The 21,669-nt window shown below is 41.9% G+C and overlaps 1 protein-coding gene across 1 annotated transcript in view; it reads right to left on the bottom strand.

Annotated features, from left to right (window-relative positions):
- The window catches only part of LOC137340126 (myoferlin-like), a 212,238-nt gene that overhangs the window by 186,913 nt on the left and 3,656 nt on the right, over positions 1-21,669 (bottom strand). The window contains exons 2-3 of the mRNA XM_068002457.1: positions 20,322-20,377; positions 19,620-19,711 (exon numbers count right to left, since the gene is read on the bottom strand). Coding sequence (XP_067858558.1) covers positions 19,620-19,711; positions 20,322-20,377 — 148 coding nt within the window. The remainder of the gene's footprint in view (positions 1-19,619; positions 19,712-20,321; positions 20,378-21,669) is intronic.

Genomic DNA, 21,669 nt, shown 5'->3' on the forward strand with positions numbered 1-21,669 from the left:
TTAAAAAAAGTGCAAGATTCTTCTGCCAAAATATTCAATGACTTGCAGGGAAGAATTACACATCCTAATGCATGTTTAAGGACCCATTCATACGGGCCATGGTTTTAAGGGTGGGGGCGGTGGGGAATGAGAACTGGACTCCCTGCTCAGTCAGTAACAGTGGTTTTAACAGGTGATGGTTTAGTGTGGACAGGAATGGTATTAATCAAGAAATTAGAAATGTAAGGAATCTTACAACACCAGGTTATAGTCCAACTGTTTTATTTGAAAATCACAAGCTTTCGGAGGCTTTCTCCTTCGTCAGGTGAGTGTGGAATCCGAATCCCACACTCACCTGACGAAGGAGAAAGCCTCCAAAAGCTTGTGATTTTCAAATAAAACAGTTGGACTATAACCTGGTGTTGTAAGATTCCTTACATTTGTCAACCCCAGTCCATCACCGGCATCTCCACATCAAGAAATTAGAAAGCGGAGGATTTGCTCAACCTTCCTAACAGCATTGCATGAATGTGGTGGTGGGAGGGGAGGGAGCCAGAGGAGAAGAAATTTTGTGCACTGCCATACACCATCTATAAAAGGCATCTTTACTTCAATCACCACCAGTCAAGGTAAACAGTGAATCCAAGAAACAGTTACTGTCTCAGGACTCATCCTTAAGTCACACTGGTCAGCCTGCTTGCTATATTAGCATATCATTTTCACAATTAAATATGTTGCAATATTCAGGCAGTCCTGCCTTTTATAACAAAGCCAAGATCTAATGGAAAGATGGTCACAAAATATGGAGGTAAATGGATGAACAAATTTCTTGTATTATTTGCTGTGAATATTCAGATTTTACAATTTCTAATTCAGCCAAATGTAATTTAAACAGTGAAAAGGTATTGTTTATACTGGTGCAAGATTCCCATTACATTAAGAGCATAAGACACAAGTATAAGCTGAAGGACGAATTCAAAATCTTTATGTCTGCTATTAAACCCCAACGCTGAATCATTTATGTACTTTTGGTTAAGTAAAACAATCTGCAGCTGTGGTACTGTGAATCAATCATTAGCCACATTAAACTCCACCTATCCTGTTTGGAACAAATGCATCATCTTCCTGTTGGGTCTAATTAGTCTGTCTTTATACATAAAAATCTAATATATTCCTCCAGCCCCTTCTCGGTCCTGCTCACAGCTATTAAACAAATTTCCTCCACAATGTTTACTGTACCAAGTTTCTAAAGAAGGAGGATTCTTGTTCTAATTAGGTTAGAAAATCAAAAAGTTCAAGATAACAGTACTTTTCAACTATACATTTCTTCACAATTTTAATTGCTTCAGTATTGAAATCAGTATGTTTTTATCACCTCACACACAAATCTAAGTTTTGAAAATAGTGCATTTAGGGCTTAAAAAAATAATGCTTTGCTGAAGCCTTTAGAATTAGTCTTTTCTAGGGGACAGGCAGGAGAGAGAGAGAGAAAAAAGGAAAAACTGTGGAGAGACTCGATGATTCAGCACCTTACGATATTTCTCACAAATGGACAGAATAGATGTGATGAATGGGTCATTTTTGACTTCATTTTTAAAGGACCATTATTTGCTGTCAAAATAACACTGAGGCTAATGGCGCTCACTTATTTATGCGCAATGGTACATCAACTTCAGGCAAGGGACAGATGCGTGGTTAAATTCAAATGTCCAAAAGTTGCTGTCCGAGTTGTGCTGTTTCACCATTAGCTTCATGAAAATGGCATCTCGCTGTCTGCCTCACCATTAAGATGCATTGAACAGTGTGAAGTTGCTGAATTTGCACGGTAGATACGAATTAAACTCGCCACAGAAAATTGAGTCTTGTCCATTTCAGTCCAAGTTCCCTTTTAACAACGCAATAACTTAATTACTGCTAGTCAACCTCTCTGGCACTGAATATTAAACTATTACAAGTGTGGAGTCTCATTCCTTCAGGTTGGAGATTTTAGAAATGTAAAATGTTCACTTTTTTAAAAAACTTTCCCTTTCTCTGTCTTTCTTCTCTCTCAATCCAATCTTTACTCCTTTATTTCTCTTTCTGTACCTGATTTGACATTGAATTCACCCATTCTAATTTACACTTCCTTCTCAGTCCTTGTGCTGTTAATTTCACAATCCTTCAATCTGATTGGTTAAGGAGATACACAGTTGCTTGCTCTGTTCACTCAGATCCCAGATGCCCCGTTTCCCTCACTGCCCTATTATCAGCACCTTGTCACGCAAAAAATTTTAAAATCTAAACGTTCAAAGGCAAGTCTAGCTAACGGCAGACACTGTTAGATGCCCAGCCATAATAAATTCTGGCCCAGTATCTTTATAGAATCTTGTGGCTCTTGACTCAAACTTTGTAAATAAGGGGCCGGAATTTGCTGAAAACTGGTACAAGTCATTATTATGGTGCGGAAATTCCGGGAAATTATGATACAAGTGACTTGTCAATATTATGCCGTGTCATATTTCCTGGGACTTGTGCGCAGCTCCACAGAGACCCTCGCGGAAAGGTTGAACAGCTAATTATCATAGGTCTGCCCACATTGAAATCAATGGAGAGATAGAGTTTGCTAAATTATCAGGACTGTGATCACCACAGCACTTGGACCTTTACAGAATGATGCTGCAGAGCTCAGTTTGTTTGGTGCAATCACAGGAATCATACTGTTTAAATTCATTAGTGTTGCTCTCATTAGGTGCTTTATAAAAATTAAGATCACTGGTGCAAAGCAACAGTATTATATATATCCAATTCCCAGCCTTAAACTATTCTTAAGATTGCCACAGGTTTTCAACAGTTTACCTGAGATTACAAAAATCAATTAAATGTTTTAATATGTCCAATTAAGTCACTTGTCTTTAAATTATAGTCCCTGAGTCATATGGGCTACATGAGGTAATCAGATTTCTGTGCTTGGTTGACTTATTGGCACGTTGTTGCCAAAACTCACCCACTGACATCCAATCCTACACCAAGTATCATTTCCCAATCACTCCCATCCATCAGCCCATTTCATTAAAAATCTTGATCCTTGTTCAAAAATCCACTCCAGGTCTCATCTTTATGCCTGTAATCACCTGCAGCTCTACATGCCAACATATGCCCTTTGTCACTCTAGCATCCTATGTCGATCCTCCCTCCAAGGGTAAGCTGATGGTGTAGCCTACGTGCACCATGTCTAGATGTGACAAACTGGACGGACCAGTTTCGTCTTTTCCCATCCTTTTTTGGTATGTTTATGCACCCCCCTCAACTCCACCAGTTGCAGACCATCTAGTCACATTGGTCCTGCGCTTTGGGACTCCTTTAAACCCTTTCACTTTGCTACTCTTCGAAAAAGGAGCCTCCTCAAAAACCTCACTCTCCTTGACTGCTCAGCATCAGTTTCTCCTCTATTGCACATTAAGACATTTCCTACATTACAAAAGGCACTGTATAAATAGAAGCGGTTTCTGTAAACTAATAAAACATTTCTACAGTGATTGCATTCCTCTTTGGGATAGCTAGCATGATATTTCAGAAATTAGGCCAGGGGTCCAGAGAGACACATCACGTGCAAATAAGTTCCTACACAAATATTTGAAAACCAATGTATTAGATCTACATTAAGTACTGCAAGCCATCCTGCACTGTTCTACAGACTGGAATTGTCAATGTCTTCTGAACAAGTAGTAAATCATTAAATACAGGGTCAGTTCAGCCCTAAACAGCATTACTTTCAACAGTGAGTCACAGCTAGTCTAAATATTTAGCTCTGTGACATAACAAAACAGTTCCTCCCGAAAGAATTTTATAAAAGCTCTGTGTATTGCTAGCAAAGAGGAGCTGCTGCTCTTTGCGAACCAACGTTAAAACAGGCCACCAATACATAACTGCTGCTGTAGAGCAGCTGGATATTACACAACCAAGGAGAAGCAACCCCAGGACGAACATTATCCATTTAGAATTCCACCCCCCAATTACTCTTAAATATGAGACTAACATTACAGCTAGTGTTGGTCTTTAGTAACTACTTGAAAATATATTACTTTGCACACATCTAAAAAGTTATCACCAAAAGTTTAGGCTTTCAGTATTAAAGTCACGTTTCTACATTCTGCATAGGAGCAAAAGCAGAAATAGACCAGTCAGCCCCTTGAGCCAGTTCCACCATTAAATTAGATCACTGCTGATCTGTACCTCAATTCCATTTATCCACTTTTACTCCATATTCCTTCATACCCTTACTTAACAAAAACCTACCGAGAGTTCCAGATTGCCATTGCCCTGTGAAGAAATTATTCCTAATTTCACTCCTAAATGCCGTAACTCTAATTTTAAGGCACATCCTGTGTGCCCTGGAAAACCACATGTGCAGAAAGTACCAACTGCTCAGAGTTTGAGCTTGAGGGGCGGCTGGTGTCTCTATAGTGCATTTGGGAAGCTGGGAATTACGGATAGCACGTTTCAAGAGGTGGTCACCCCACAGCTACAGAGAGTTCAGAAGGAGAGGGTGTGGGTGACCACCAGACAGACTAGGAGGAACAGGCAGGTAATGCAGGAATCGCCTGGGAATGTGACACTCAAACCAGTGTTGAATGCCAGTGAGTGAGATGACACCTCAGGGGAGTGCAGTCAGAAGCATATCCACAGCACCATGGGAGGCACGACTGCACAGGGGGAGTACAGGAAAGTATAGAATTTTTTTTCGTTCCTGGGATGTGGGCATCGCTGGCAAGACCAGCATTTATTGCCCATCCCTAACTGCCCTTCAGATGGTGGTGGGGAGCTGCCTTCTTGAACTGCTGCAGTCCGTGTGGTGAAGGGTCTCCCACAGTACTGTTAGGTAGGGAGTTCCAAAATTTTGACCCAGCGACGATAAAGGAACGGCGATATATTTCCAAGTCGGGATGGTGTGCGACTTGGAGGGGAACGTGCAGGTGGTGGTGTTCCCATGTGCCTGCTGCCCTTGTCCTTCTAGGAGAGAGGTCAGGGGTTTGGGAGGTGCTGTCGAAGAAGCCTTGACGAGTTGCTGCAGTGCATCCTGTGGATGGTACACACTGCAGCCATGGTGCGCCGGTGAAGGGAGTGAATGTTTAGGGTGGTGGATGGGGTACCAATCAAGTGGGCTGCTTTGTCCTGGATGGTGTCGAGCTTCGAGTGTTGTTGGAGCTGCACTCATCCAGGCAAGTGGAGAGTATTCAATCACACTCCTGACTTGTGCCTTGTAGATGGTGGAAAGGCTTTGGGGAGTCAGGTGAGTCACTTGCCGCAGAATACCCAGCCTCTGACCTGCTCTTGTAGCCACAGTATTTATGTGGCTGTTCCAATTAAGTTTCTGGTCAAGTGACCCCCAGGATGATGTTGGTGGGGGATTTGGTGATGGGAATGCCGTTGAATGTCAAGGGGAGGTGGTTAGACTCTCTCTCTTGTTGGAGATGGTCATTGCCTGGCACAGATGTTACTTACCACTTATCAGCCCAAACCTGGATGTTGTCCATGTCTTGCTGCATGCGTGCATGGACTGCTTCATTATCTGAGGGATTACGAATGGAACTGAACACTCTGCAATAATCAGCGAACATCCCCATTTCTGACCTTATGATATTGGTGGTGGGGGGGGGGGGGGGGGGGGGGGGGGGAGGAAAGGGGAAGGTCATTGATGAAGCAGCTGAAGATGGTTGGGCCTAGGACACTGCCCTGAGGAACTCCTGCAGCAACGTCCTGGGGCTGAGATGACTGGCCTCCAACAAACACTACCATCTTCCTTTGTGTTAGGTATGACTCCAGCCACTGGAGAGTTTTCCCCGATTCCCATTGACTTCAATTTTACTGGGGCTCTTTGGTTCCACACTCAGTCAAATGCTGCCTTGATGTCAAGGGCAGTCACAAATGCATTTGTTATAGGGGATTCAATAGTCAGAGAGATAGACAGGCATTTCTGCAACCGCTGATGAGTCCTGAATAGTGTGTTGCCTCTCTGGTGCCAGGGTTAAGGATATCAGAGGGTGCAGGACATTTTGAGGGAAGAGGGGGGAACAGCTAGAAGTCATGGGAACCAATGACATAGGAAGGAAAAGGGTTGAGGTCCTGCAGTCAGTTTTAAGAGCTAGGGAGGAAGTTAAAAAACAGGACCTCAAAAAAGGTAGTAATGTCTGGATTATTCCCAGTGTCATGCACTAATGAGTATAGGAATAGTAGGATAAGACAGGTTAATGCATGGCTACAGAAATGGTGCAGGAGGGAGGGCTTCAGATTACTGGGGCAGGAGGGACCTGTACAAGCCAGATGGCTTACACCTCAGAGCTGGGAACAATGTCCTCGTGGGAGATTAACTAGTGCTGGGTGGGGGGGGGGGGGGGGGTTAAACTAATTTGGCAGGGGCATGGGCACCAGGATGAGGCATTAGAGAGGAGAAACAAGGTGCAGAGGACTGGGAGACATAAATAGCAATAGAATAAACAATAGTTAAGAAATAGGAGGGATCAAACAAGGGGAAAATACGAGGCAGTCTAAAATGAGTTTGGAGTGCATGTGCGTAAATGCACGTAGCGTGGTAGATAAGTTTCGTGAACTGCAGACACATGTCGCCACATAGGCAATAACAGAGACCTGGCTCAAAGAAGGGGAGAATTGGGTACTGAATATTCCTGGCTACAAGGTTTTCCAGAAAGATAGGGGGCAGAAATGAAAGGGTGGCAGTATTGATCAAAGATACTATTATAGCACTGGAAAGGGATGATGGAGTTGAGGGGTCAAAGACAGAATTTATTTGGTTGGAATTAAGGAATAGAAGAACATTACACTACTGGTGTATACTATAGGCCACCGAATAGTGGAAATGAGATAAAGAGCAAATTACAGAAAGATGCAAGAATAGAGTAGCGATAACACAGGACTTCAATTATCCCAATATATACTGGGATAGTAATTCCTGAAATGTATACAAGAGAACTTTCTTGATCAGTGCGTTTCCAGCCCGAGGAAGGAATTGGTGCTGGATCTAGTTCTGGGGAATGAAGTGGGGCACGTGGAACATGTTTCAGTGGGGGAGCATATGGGGAACAGTGATCATAATATTAGGTTTAGAATAGTTATGGAAAAGGATAAGGAACAATCAAGCATAAAAACACTTAACTGGAGGAGAGCTAATATCTTAGTTAAAAAAGGATCTTGCCCTGGTGGATTGGAATCAAAAATTGGCAAGCAAAACAGTAACCAAACAATGGGAGGCCTTCAAGGAGATGGTTTGGGTACAGAGTAGATGCAATCCCAGGAGGGGGAAAGGGAAGGACATCCAAAGCAAGAGCTCCCTGGATGAAAAAGAGATTAAAATAAAACAGAAAAAAAGAGGCTTGACTAATGTATGGTTCATAATACAGTAGAGACCATGCTAAATACAGGAGGTTAAAAAGGGAAGAGGGGCAAAGAGGAGTATAAGTTAGCAGCTAACATAAAAGGGAACCCAAAAGTCTTCCACTATTTATATGTTTCTAAAAGAGTAGTCAAAAGGAAGGGTGGGCCTGGAGGCAGAGAGCACAGCTGAGGTACTAAATGAATACTTCACATTGGCAGCATCCTCTTCTCCAGTGAAGACCAATGTAGCAGTGATATTGGATAGGATAAAAATAGATAAAGACAAGGTACTTAAGAGGTTGGCAATACTCAAAAGTAGAAAAGTCACTAGTCCAGATGGGATGCATCCTAGGTTACTGAGGGAAGTACAGGTAGAAATTGCAGAGACTCTGGCCACTATCTTCCAATCCTCCTTAAATATGGGGGCGATATCAGAGGATCACAAACATTACACTTCTGTTCAAAAAGAGGGGAGCATGATAAACCTGGCAATTACAGGCCAGTCAGCCTAACGTCAGGGGTGGGGGAAACAGACAATAATCCAGGACAAAAATAAATAAAATGAAAGTCAGCATGGATTTGTTAAAGGAAAATCGTGTTTTGATTAATTTGATTGAGTTCTTTGATGAAATAACAGAGAAGGTTGATGTGTATATGGACTTTCAAAAGGCATTTGATAAAGCACCACATAATACACTTGTAAGCAAAATTAAAGCCCATGGGATTAAAAGGGACAGTGGCAGCATGGATACAAAATTGGCTAAAGGACAGAAGGCAGAAAGTGGTGAACGGTTGTTTTTCAGACCGGAAGGAGGAATAAAGTGGTGTTCCCAGGGGTCAGTATTAGGACCATTGCTCTTTGATGTATATTGATGACCTGGACTTGGGTATACAGGGTATAATTTCAAAGTTCAGAAAAACAGATTAACTGATCATTCATCTCACTTGTGGTTTGTGTGTAGAAGTTAGCTGATACATATCTCCTAGATAACAATGACTGCAACTCAAAAATAATTCATTGGATGTGATACATTTTGGAGCATCCAGAGGACAGGATAAGATACTATGCAAGCACAAATTCTCTCTGGCGTTTTACTCACAGCTACAGCAGAGACACGAGTGCTGGGATTCCACTCACATCTTCAATAAAGTTTGCCAATCACACACCCAAGGGGTTTGAGTTTTCTGAATTGGAAGAAAACCATTGCTATATTTTACTGCAGTACAGCTATTAGTTGTACTGAACAGTAAGGACTGGAATTGTCTGTGTGGCTGAAATCTGGCCAGAAAGCACAGTACAAATACCTTTCAAACCGGACAAGACAAAAAAAAGTGAATAAATGCAGTACTGGGGTTTCAGTTCCAGATCGCATACCCCTGACCATGCATCATACAGGAGGCAGCACACAGGGGTGGTGGGGGGATTTTAAACCCCAGGAACAGGTGGGAGTTGAAAATAGTTGTTTTTTTGGGATCACAACCGCATAATTTTCCGACTTTGCATTCCCAATGCAAAGCCTGTACTTTTCCGCGCCGACGTTAAACCTGGAAATAAAGCCGGATCGCGACCCAAAAATACAACTATTTTCAACTACCACCCGTCCCCAACCCACCCGTTCTTGGGGTTTAAAAATCACCCCCACAATCTCCAAATGTAGCCAGAACGTTAAAAATTTTCGTAAGGCCAATGTAACTAGACTGAATTGTAAAATGCTTTTCTGCTGATGCCAGAACTGGCTTGTATTCTGTCGGCCCGAAGGGAATGCGACTCATCCCAGGTCATAATATGGTAGAAAAAATGGTTTGTTTTGAAAACATGCCGCTCCCCCATAAAGTAGGGTTCAATGGTGAAGTGAGGGAATCCTCGAAATCAATGTCAGCTCAGACCCGCCTAGCGACCACACCATAGTAACAGCCATGTCTTTTGTTACTCTCAGCCTATCAGCTTTCAGACACAATTAAAAAGCCAATTTCCCCCCCAAGTATGATTGTTGCACACTTAAAGTCCCAACCTCCATTACATAGTTATTTTTATCAATTGATTAAAGATGGCAAAATTACAACTCGCAAACAGCCACCTTAATCATAAAAAGTGATTGGTTGACAAACTGGTCAAACGTAGAACCAATTAAGTGAAAAAACAATCTAGCATCAGGAACGCCGAAGAGATTAACGTCAGAAAACAGAGCGGTTAGAAAATCAAAACAAGCGAAATGAAAGCCCCAAAAGGTTATAATCAGGCTCGCTTACTTCAGGAGCTGAAGGGAGTAAACATAGCACTTGCACAATTTCTCAAAAAAGTTTGCATACATTAAAATAAACCCGTTTCTGAAAACAAATCTTGTATTAATGTTTTGTGCTCAGACCGCTCTTCATGGAGATTTCTCTATATACAAAATTATTTAGAACAACGGAGGGCTAAAGTCAAAACAGATTCAGCTTTTCTTTCCTCCATGTGGAATTGCTTAAAAGTTCAACTGAATTTTTTGGCTTCATGCATTGAAGAAAGTTCAGTGGGCTCCGAGCCAGATCCTTTGCGCAAATTTAACTGACAGACAGTTTAGAAACTGATATATATTAACATATATGCAGCACAAAAAGAGAAGACACCATTACATTTGTTCTGTGAAAAGTTCACCATTCTGCTAACACATGTACCTATTGCAACTGTCAGGCCAAAGTAGATTTCTAAAATCAAGCAGGAGCGAGTTTTTACTTTTCAGAAAAAGACTGCTTCATCTTCCGACATTCCTAACATTAAGAGGCGTGCCCATCTCAATACTGTTGCTAGGTTACTTGCATTTTGGAAATGCAACAACATGTGCAATACTAATAGCAACTTTGCTCAACTATTCAGCTTCTTGGAGGTGTTGTATGGAGGGTAGTTTATCTTCCATCTTGGAATCCTAATTGTCACTACCTGGAATGTTAATTTAGCTACAAACTTACTTTATGTAACTCCATTTCCTGAGCTAAACTTAGCACAGTGGCTGTTTTCAGATACATGACACAGCTGAGCGGACTTGTTTAAAAACAGATTACGTGTCTATTCCACTGAAGTAAAATCCCACTGAATTTTTGTAATAAATTATGGAGTGGACAACAAACTGGCCCAGTTTATGTTCTAATTGTATATAACGTAAATTATATAAAGGGGACAGGAAGGGGAGAGAGAGAGAAAGAAAATATGAGTGAGCATGCGAGAACGCATACTGCACTATTTCCGTACCAATGAGTAATGAATAAGTCAACACACAATTGTTCCCTAACCCACAATTTACCCCACCCTTCAAGGATCAGCACCTCGTCTTACAATGGCCAGATGACTAAGCTTGCTCTATATACACAAGCTACAAAAGCTCCAGCACCATAATTAGCCATTCGAGCTCAAAATTTCATGCAGGTGTAAAAAAAAATCAAATTTGGAAAACAGACTTTCTGCAACAAACATATGAACTATTTTACTCAACCGGCACATTTAATCTAGCATTCCTAATTAACCCATTCCATTTTAAAACTTAATATTTTCTCTTCGAAGATGGGAAGGTGCAGAAAGGAGTTAATATTAGAGTGTCAGTCTTAAAAGGTGAATACAGCATTTCAGGAAAATTAGGCAAGTTGGAAGGGACAAAGGAAAGGCTGCCATAAAGCATATCATAAAAAAGATGTTTGTGTACAGAGAAAGCAACATTTGTTTAAAGATAAAATTTGTGGGTGGAACTTTGGGATACCTTTAAAGCACATTCAATACCAGTTTACTGGATCCATTTTAATGAAGCAGATATAGTAGTTTTTTTCGTTAAGTTGCTACTTCTGACTAAAGTCCAAACCATTTCTGGATTGCAGAACATGCCTCTACAAAACAGCAAACAATGCACAACTATAGTCCAGAACCTCTCTGAACATGTTGCAGTGAGTCATAAGACAGACTAAATGACAGCCGATAACAGTTAAGAAAATAACTAGAAGATTGCATAATTTCTAGTGGTTAAAATGAAGTCAAAGCCTACTCAACGAGTTATTTTCTTCACTTTTCTGAACATACAGAAAAGTTGGAAGATCCCTTCCCCTCTGCACAAACGTCTTTGTGTGTGAGGTGTGCTTCATTTGCATAAGTGTAGATGAGAATTAGCTGACAAGAGCTTTTAGCTTATTTCATTGTCCTAAATGTTTGAAGGAGGATTTCACCAAGATACTTATTCAGAGAACATAGTGCAGTTCCCACTCCTACCTCAACCCAGAAGGCTTAAGTTATTCTTGAAGATGAAACATTCCTCAATCACAAGATTTTCTACTTATAGGAAACTCCATTCACTAGATTCCTGTAATCCACTATGTAATAATCAGGATTTCAAGAATATAGAAATCAGATATTCTGACAAAATTAAGTTTATAAACTGCAAGTACTGAAAGGGTTACTCAGTGACTAATGAGACAGGAATGTCTGATCTGTATTTCCACCCACCCTCAAATTGATGCCAATTTCAGACAGAAAATGGAGGCTGAAGAATAAACTTAACTTTAATACTTTAACTTTGGCAGAACACTCATGTAGTTAAATAATGACCATTATTGTAGTAAATAGGTTCTCCACCTCAACCAAGCAGAAATGGTTTGATTAATATCCTGAAAAATTCCAAGCAGTTTGTTAAAAAGTCAAACATGATTGAGGTAAAATGACAAACGTATTTAGCTAGACCGCATAACAGACTATAGATCTACATTTGGCAACGCAAAGCAACGATCATTTATATGATGCTCATGTGCAGGAAGACATCTCAAAGCCCTTCCAAGGAAAAGGACGCAGCAGACATCAGGCATGAAGTGGAGGGAATGGAGAGGCAAGGATGGGGACTGAAAGTACAGTTGAAGGAAATGGCTGAGGCTTGGCAAAGGGGTGGGAGTGGCACCCAATATTAAAAGACCCACGCAGAGAATTCCAGAGGGTAGGTGCGCAATGGCTGCACAAGTGACTGGCAATGGTGGAATCGGGATTTATGGAGGGGGGGGGGGGGGGGGTAGTGTACAGAGGAAAGGAAAAGAAAAGAGAGGGAGAGAATAAGTCCAGCATTAGAGGAGCAGAGGCTATGTGTAGGGATGCAAATCCAGGAGGATTTTACGAAGGTAAAATGGGATAACAAAAAAAATATATTCCAAACCAAAAGAAACTGGAGCACAGGGAACTAATCAAGCTTGGAGAGTGCAGGTTGATGGAAGCATGGGACATAGTGCAGGTGATGACACAGGCTGCAGCATTTTGAATGAGTGGAGTCTTAAAGCAAGAATGCCAGCAAGACAGGCACTGGAGAAGTCAAGCCTTGAAGGAACGAAGGTATGGACTAGGGTTTAACAGACGAGGAAAGACAGGTCCAGAGGCAAGCAACATGCAATGGCAGAAAAAAGTTTTGGTAACTGAGTGGTTGCAAGAAGGAAGCAGAGTTTGCAGTCATGCAGAATGATGCCAAACACTGCTTCAATTTTACACATACAATTTATGTTGTGCTCTGAAAACATTTTGCTTTTTATAAATTCATAAACTATTAAGAAAATTAAAGTTCAGGCACCATAATTGGAATGCTTTAGTCTGTTGCACAATGATTATGTGGTCATTTCTGTAATTAACTGCTGAAACACACAAATGATACCACACCTAAAAGAATCAGTACCCACTTTACTTGCATATTAGAGTATTAATAAAACTACACTGCCAGGTACATAAAAACAGAAGGTACCCTCCAGGCAAGTAATGTCCCTTCAAGGACTGTTCCCACTTGGAACCAATTGCTCATTTATATTCATCACACATCTTCAGAATTCAAGTCTGTACAATGGGTATGGTAGCATAGTGGTTATGTTGCTGGACTAATAATCTGGAATAATGAGTTCATATCTCGCCACGGCAGCTGAGGAATTTAAATTTAGTTAATTAAATAAAATCAGGAATAAAAAGCTAGTATCAGTAATGGTGAACGTGAAGCTACCGGATTGTCGTAAAAATCTATCTGGTTCACTAATGTCCTTTAGGGAAGGAAATTCACAGTCCTTAACTGGTCTGGCCTATACACTGTGGGTCTGGAGTCACAATGTGGTTGATTCTTATCTGCCCTCTGAAATGGCCTAGCAAGCCACTCAGTTGTACAATCCCGCTACAAAAAGTCATAATAAAACCGGATGGACCACCCAGCATCGAACCACTAGGCACCGGAAATGACAAAGGCAAACCAAGCCAAGTCGACCCTGCAAAGTCCTCCTCACTAACATCTGGGGACTTGTGCCAAAATTGGGAGAGCTGTCCCACAGACTAGTCAAGCAACAGCCTGACACAGCCACACTCAGAATTATACCTTTCAGCCAACGTCCCAGGCTCCATCACCATCCCTGGTTATGTCCTGTCCCGCTGGCAGGACAGACCCACCAGAGGTGGCGGTACAGTGATATACACAGTCAGGAGGGAGTGGCCATGGGAGTCCTCAACATTGACTCTGGACCCCATGAAATCTCATGGCATCAGGTCAAACATGGGCAAGGAAACCTCCTGCTGATTACTACCTACTGCCCTCCCTCAGTACTCCTCCATGTTGACCATCACTTGGAGGAAGCGCTGAGTGTAGCAAGGGCACAGAATGTATTCTGGGTGGGGGACTTCAATGTCCATCAGAGTGGCTCGGTAGCACCACAACTAACTGAGCCCTGAAGGATTATACCTGCAAGACTTGGCCTGCGGCAGGTGGCGAGAGAACCAACACGAGGGAAAAACCTCGTCCTCACCAATTTACCTGTTGCAGATGCATCTGTCCATGACTGCATTGGTAGGAGTGACCATCACACAGTCCTTGTGGAGACAAAGTCCCGTCTTCACACTGAGGACACCGTCCAATATGTTGTGTGGCAATACCACCATGCTAAATGGGATAGATTCAGAACAGATCTAGCAGCTCAAAACTGGGCATCCATGAGGCACTATGGGCCATCAGCAGCAGAATTGTATTCTACCTCAATCTGTAACCTCATGGCTCAGCCTATCCCTCACTACCATTACCAACAAGCCAGGGGGATCAACCCTGATTCAACGAGGAGTGTAGAAGAGCATGCCAGGAGCAGCAATAGGCGTACCTAAAAATGAGGTGCCAACTTGTTGAAGCTACAATACAGGACTACATGCATGCTAAACAGCAGAAGCTACATGCTATAGACAGAGCTAAGCAATCGCACAACCAACAGATCAGATCAAAGCGTTGCAGTCCTGCCACGTCCAGTCGTGAATGGTGGTGAACAATTAAACAACTAAACAGGAGGAGGCGGCTCCATGAACATCCCCATCCTCAAAGATGGCAGAGCCCAGCACGAGTGTAAAAGACAAGGCTGAAGTGACGAGTAGATGATCCATTTTGGCCTCCTCCCGATAGCTCCACCATCACAGAAGCCAGTCTTCAGCCAATTCGATTCACTCCACGTGATGTCAAGAAACTGCTGAGTGCACTGGATACAGCAAAGGCTATGGGCCCCGACAACATCCTGGCTGCAGTGCTGAAGACTTGTGCTCCAGAACTAGCCGCACCTCTAGCCAAGCTGTTCCAGTACAGCTACAACACTGGCATCTACCCGACAATGTGGAAAATTGTCCAGGTATGTCCTGTCCACAAAAAGCAGGACAAATCCAATCCGGCCAATTACCGCCCCATCAGTCCACTCTCAATCAGCAAAGTGATGGAAGGTGTCGTCAACAGTGCTATCAAGCGACACTTACACACCAACGCTCAGTTTGGATTCCACCAGGACCACTCTGCTCCAGACCTCATTTCAGCCTTGGTCCAAACATTGACAAAAAGAGCTGAATTCCAGGTGAGGAGAGTGTGGCTGCCTTTGACATCATGGCAGCATTTGACTGAGTGTGGCATCAAGGAGCCCTAGTAAAATTGAAGTCAATGGGAATCAGGGGGAAAACTCTCCAGTGGCTGGAGTCATACCTAACACAAAGGAAGATGATAGTGGTTGTTGGAGGCCAATCATCTCAGCCTCAGGACATTGCTGCAGGAGTTCTTCAGGGCAGTGTCCTAGGCCCAACCATCTTCAGCTGCTTCATCAATGACCTTCCCACCATCATAAGGTCAGAAATGGGGATGGTTGCTGATGATTGATCAGTGTTCATTTCCATTCGCAACCCCTCAAATAATGAAGCAGTCCGTGCAACATCCAGGCTTGGGCTGATAAGTGGCATGTAACATTCACGCCACACAAATGCCAGGCAATGACCACCTCCCCTTGACATTCAACGGCATTACATCACCGAATCCCCCACCATCAACATCCTGCGAGTCACCATTAACCAGAAACTAAACTGAACCAACCACAAATACTGTGGCTACAAGAGCAGGTCAGAGGCTGGGTATTCTGCAGCGAGTGACTCACCTCCTGACTCCCCAAAGCCTTTCCACCATCTACAAGGCACAAGTCAGGAGCGTAATGGATTACTCTCCACTTACCTGGATGAGTGCAGCTCCAACAATACACAAGAAGCTTGACACCATCCAGGACAAAGCCTGCTTGATTGGCACCCCATCCACCACCGGCTCACCATGGCTGCAGAGTGTACCATCTACAAGATGCAACGCAGCAACTCACCAAGGCTTCTTCGACAGCACCTCCGAAACCTCTACCACCTAGAAGGACAAGGGCAGCAGGCGCATGGAAACACCACCACCTGCACGTTCCCCTCCAAGTCACACACCATCCTGTCTTGGAAATATATCGCCGCTGGGTCAAAATCCTGGAACTCCCTAACAGCACTGTGGGAGAACCTTCACCATATAGACTGCAGTGGTTCAAGAAGGTGGCTCACCACCACCTTCTCAAGGGCAACTAGGGATGGGCAATAAATGCTGGCCTTGCCAGCAATGCCCATATCCTATGAATGAATAAAAAGCTGCATGTTACTACAGCTATTTATATAATATTTAACAAATATTCCCAAGTTGCTTCACAGAGGGAAAAAAAATGGATACCGAGCCTTAGTGAGGTAGTTGGAAGTGACAATGCTTGCTCACTCATAGAAATAGGTTTTAAAGGAAGCTTTTAAAAAAAAGAGGTGGATGTTTTAGGAGAGAGTTCTGAAGAGTAGGGCCAGGTCAGCTAAAGACTCTGCCACACAGGATGCAAAGTAGGCCAGAGTCAGAGGACCAGAAGGCATGGGAGGGGAGCAAGGCAAAGCTGTGGAGTGATGAGAGGAGGACAAGGATTTTAAATTCAATACATTGCTGATCTATATTGCCCCTCTATCCCCAGAGATGGGAGTGATGGACAAGCTGCATTACTGAATGCAGATAGCCAAGTTCTGGATACATTGGAGTTTATGAAAAGTGGAAAAGGGCACTGGAAAAAAATTGGGAGGTGATGAAAGATGGACAACGATACTAATGATAGTACTGCTGTAAAGATGAAATCAAGCAGTTTTGGTGATTGATAGGATATAGAAGCTGAGGTTTGGGTCCAACAGAATGCTTAGGTTTCAGATAGGGTAGTTTCTGGCAGGGACCAAAAACAATTCTTTTGGTCTTTCTGGCCCACCCATAACTTAAATATCAAACAAGCCATTTGACAGCACCAAGATAGCAGTGAGGTCAAGGGAAACAGTGAAGGGTACAGTTGGATATCAGCATACATGTGGAAACCAATTATAACAGCAGATGCTATCACTAAGGGGTAGTATGTAGATAAAGAAAAAGGATGCACAGGGGTATACATGCAGAGGTGGAAGCAGAAGCCATTGCTGGAGATGCTCAGGCTGCATGAAGATGTGTCGGAGTGGAACCAAGCAAGGGCAGTGACAAGGAGAAGCAGTGGAGGACAGTATTGTCAATCACACTAAATTCAGTGAAAAAGTTATAAAGTACACAGAGGAGTAACATGCTGTGATTACAATCAGATGATTTTGACTAAGTGGCCAAACGGAGACCTCATCTGTCTGTTCAGGTGGATGTATCAATTCCCATAACTACTATTAAAAACAAAAAAGTAGGGAGTTTTCAGTGTCTTGGTCAACATTCCTTCCTCAATTACCACCAAAAACAGATTAATCTTTTAATGTTTGTGGGATCTTGCTGTGCACAAATTGGCTGCCACGTGACTTTACACAAAAGCAATTCATTGGTTATGAAGTGACTTGGGATGTCCTGCAGATGTAATAAGGCATTATATAAAAAAGGCAAGCTCTTTCTCTTCCAAGAGGAAAGTAAGGTTAGAGATGGAATAGTAGTTGGAGAGGTAGGACAGGCAAGGAAGGGGTGTTGATGGCAGTTTTGAAAGGGAGAAAACGAGTGCCTGAGCAAAGTAGCAGCTTATGATGTCTGCAAGTATACAGATCGGTAAAGGTAGTGTGCGAGGTGGGGATTGAGGAAGCCTAAAATGGGTCTTGTGGAAGTTTGCGGAGGAGGAAGAGTGGAAAGGTTAAAGGTAGGGGGAGATGGTGGCCGAGTCAGGTGGCCTGTTAGAGATGAAGGAATCTATGTAAATCCTCACATTTGGTGTTAAAAGTGAGGATGGAGGGGACAAAAGATAGCAATTTGAGGAGATAGTTTATTATGGAGAAAAGGAACCATGGTTTGTCTTGACTCTCTAGGATGATCCTGGGGCGAGAGGCATAGTACTGCTCGACAGCTTGTTTTTCTGGTTTGTGTTTGAATGCCTTGTGCACTAACTCACTAGTTTAGTGTCTTAAAGCTCAACATAAGCAAGCAGTGGTTGATAAGACTAGATGTGCTCCAGGTTTGCTCAAGTCTGTGGCCCTCTGACTGTAGGGTGTACTGGGGACACAGCAGGGGCAGAAGATGGTGAGCGACTTGGTGTTGAGAAGGGAGCTGTTAAGTAAGTTGACTGCAGTAATGGTGTTGTGATGGGTAGAGGGCTGGAGAGTTGAGAATTTGAGAGCGAGTTGGTGAGGAAGCTGGGTGGGGGCGGGGAAGAGTAGTGGGATTGGGAGACATGGATGCTAAGGAAAGAGGAAGTGATCTGAGATAGCCTCATCAGTGATTGAGACTTGGTGATCATGGGTGTGAAAGAGAACACTAAACTTAAGATATTGCTTAGCCATTGAATTGAAATACATGAATTTTAAATACGAACTAGAAAAAACATGAAAATCAATCAATATGCAATATTATCAATTCAGCCTCAATTCCAGAACACCCATGATAGAGCCATTCTACAGTTGAAAAACAGAGTTAGGGATGGCTCTGGTAGTTATTATGGAGTACTTTACTCCAATTAAAAAAATTATTGCCTTAGGCCCAAATTTAAATGTCATTGTTACTGAACACCAGAACTTTCATTTCACCAGTTCTAAGTCAGAGGACATTGAGGAAAAGAAATCACATCTCTATGAATATCACAAAGCACTGCTTATACAATGGACTGCTTTGAAATGGAATCACTTATGTAGGTGAATGCAGCAGCCATTTTGCACAAAGAAATGTTCCATAAATAGAAACGAGATGAATGACCAGTTAATTCTGTTTTTGGTGGTGTGGTTCAGGATACCTGGAAAATTCCCTTCTCGTCTTTGAATAGTGACCCGGGATCTTTAAATGTACATCTGAATCACAAACAGGCAGATAGTTCTTGGTTTCATACATTATCCAAAAATACACCACCTCTGACAATGCATCAATACTGAAACATCTGTCTAGTTTCATATACTTAAATCCTGGAATGGGACTTTAATTCTGACTCTAGGAGGCAAGGCGGCTACTAAGTGACCTAACCTGACACACAAGATGTGCAGTTCAAATTGAACCTGACGGCTGATTATGGAACTGTAACATGGTAAGTGACCACAAAGCAGTCAGTGTGCTAAAATGCCCTACCTTTTAGGATGAAAGATGCAGGTGTCAATCAACTGTAATCTGACTGTGCTGGTTAAAGACAATATTCTGACAGTACTATGGAATAGGATACTGGATTTTTTTTAAAAAACCAAATCTGCGTAACAAAGAACACACGTACCATGCCCACTGAAATTAATGGGTTACCAATGTTGCTTTATGTGGAAAGAGACATTCCTATACATTATACAGAATCTACATCAACACCACCACTGGACACAAAATACATCAAGGAAACAACATTTGAAAACTTTGGCCAATTGTTGGATTAACACTGAAATAGGTCTTTCACGACAGAGCTCCAATACCAGAGAGGACAATGGATTGCAGCAAATCATTATTTTAAAAGCAGCAAGTAGGAAATAAATACATGAAGTTAACCATTAAAATACATACTTGTCTTTTCCGATTGTCTCATAGTCCTTAACCACAACAACAATTGATGAGGAAGCATTTAAGGGCTCTCCCTTCAAATCAAATTCAATTTTCTGCAGATAAAGAAATAAGACAATGGTCAACACATTTTAATCCCTAATAAAGTCTATTATTTAAGAAACTTAGGATGATCTTCATATTAAGAGATGCTGAGCAATTGAAATGTTTTAAAGGCAAGTGGTAACAGGCAGAAAAATGGGAACATCTGATCAATACTTAACCCTGATGTTGAAAAATTTGGAGCAATTAATGGATCAATTTGTAAAGTTTATTTCAGAGAACTGTTTTTGCTAGTCATGTTCAGGATGATGGCAATGGACCAAGAGATCCAGATGACATAACAAATCAGAACAAAGCTGCAGCAATGTAGAATCTAACTGATCCCCAAAAATAGATTATATCCTTAGCATCACTCCACAATATCAGTTACTATACTTGAGTATATTCAAGGCTGAGAGATAGATTTTAAGACTCTAGGGGAATAAAGGGATATGGGGATCAGGTGGGAAAGTGGAATTGAGATTGAAGATCAGCCATGATCTTATCGAATGGCGGAGCGCACTTGGAGGAGCCTTATGGCCTACTCTTGATGTTATGCTCTATATGGAAAGTTTTTTTTGGAAAATTAAATAAGGGTTAGTTTTGGTCTAAATATTCTCTTACCTCATTCCACACTGGGTTCAACTCATTGCTAATTGACTTGGTTTTCTTCTTTTCACCTGAAAGAAGAGTTGAAAATTAGGCACATCTGCAGTGAGCAGTTCCTGATAAACAGCAAGACACAGTTAATTTTATGATCTAAAAGACTAATGCTAAAAAGGTCTGAATTTTCCCACCCTTTCAGCATTTCCACCCTGCTCTGATCATTCTGGTATCCCTTTTCGCAAATGTAAGAACAAAAAAAAGTTATTCTGCACCCAGAACATTAGCACTTCGAAAACAGACCAAAGAGAAGTCTATTTGCCTACCAATGACAATATTTACCTCACATCCCTGTATACAAGAATGTATCAACACAACTTGACACATTCATATGCAGGATCCTGGCCAAAGTGGTTAGAGTTTCCAGGATACACAATATTCTTAAAATCATATGGAACAGGTTGGGTATGGGAAAAAAATCCTTACAATCAGACCAGGAACTGTACCAGAACCAAACTGCAGTTTATTTACACACATTTTACTTGAATGCATAACTTACTTCCTGCTATGGTGTTCATTTTCTCTAGTGATTATTGAACACTCCCCAGCAGCAAGGTACAGTTTGTTATTCATTCGTGACACCTGAGATATATCTATATCTCACTGTTCCTGTATTAGGGTAGAATTGCAGGATTCACCAAGATCCTCACTCATGGGTCGATTAATGCCTGTGGATAGTCCCATTACAATTATGCTACTACAGGAAAATACTTAACAGACCAGCTGAATTACAGATGGAAGGATGCAGCAAAGAAAACATAAGAAAGCCACACAGATCATATGATATTTATGAACAAGAAAGCAAGACAATGGCAAACATCTGTAGAATCTCTAAATAAACTTCTTTCTAGTAACTTCTCTACAGACACAATTTTACATTTCACTATGTACAACACAGTGTACCATGGATTACCTATTTTGATTCTTTGCATTGCCTTTATCCTTTTAAGCTAATACTATCTTGTGCTTGGCAACTTGTATACAAACGATCTCAATCTGCCCATATTAATAGATCAGAGAAAAAAAATGTAATAAAATGGTCAGTGTGCCCTGCAGACTCTATATTTCTATCAATAGATAATGTTGTAGTTGTGTGAAATATAAATGGACTATTCTTAATAACATAATGTAAATTAAAGCTGGGACATCATATTCTGCAACTTTCAATAACCACAGTATGACCAAGAATTCTAATGAACCTCAGGACACAATGTCTAGGGGTGTGTACTAGAATTGCCAAACTTGGGATACAACAGTTGACTAAAGGGTGACCAATCTTCCAGACCAGACAGTTTAGCAATAAAGTTTT

This window comes from Heptranchias perlo, chromosome 21, assembly GCF_035084215.1.
Source record: "Heptranchias perlo isolate sHepPer1 chromosome 21, sHepPer1.hap1, whole genome shotgun sequence".
NCBI classification, from domain to species: domain Eukaryota; kingdom Metazoa; phylum Chordata; class Chondrichthyes; order Hexanchiformes; family Hexanchidae; genus Heptranchias; species Heptranchias perlo.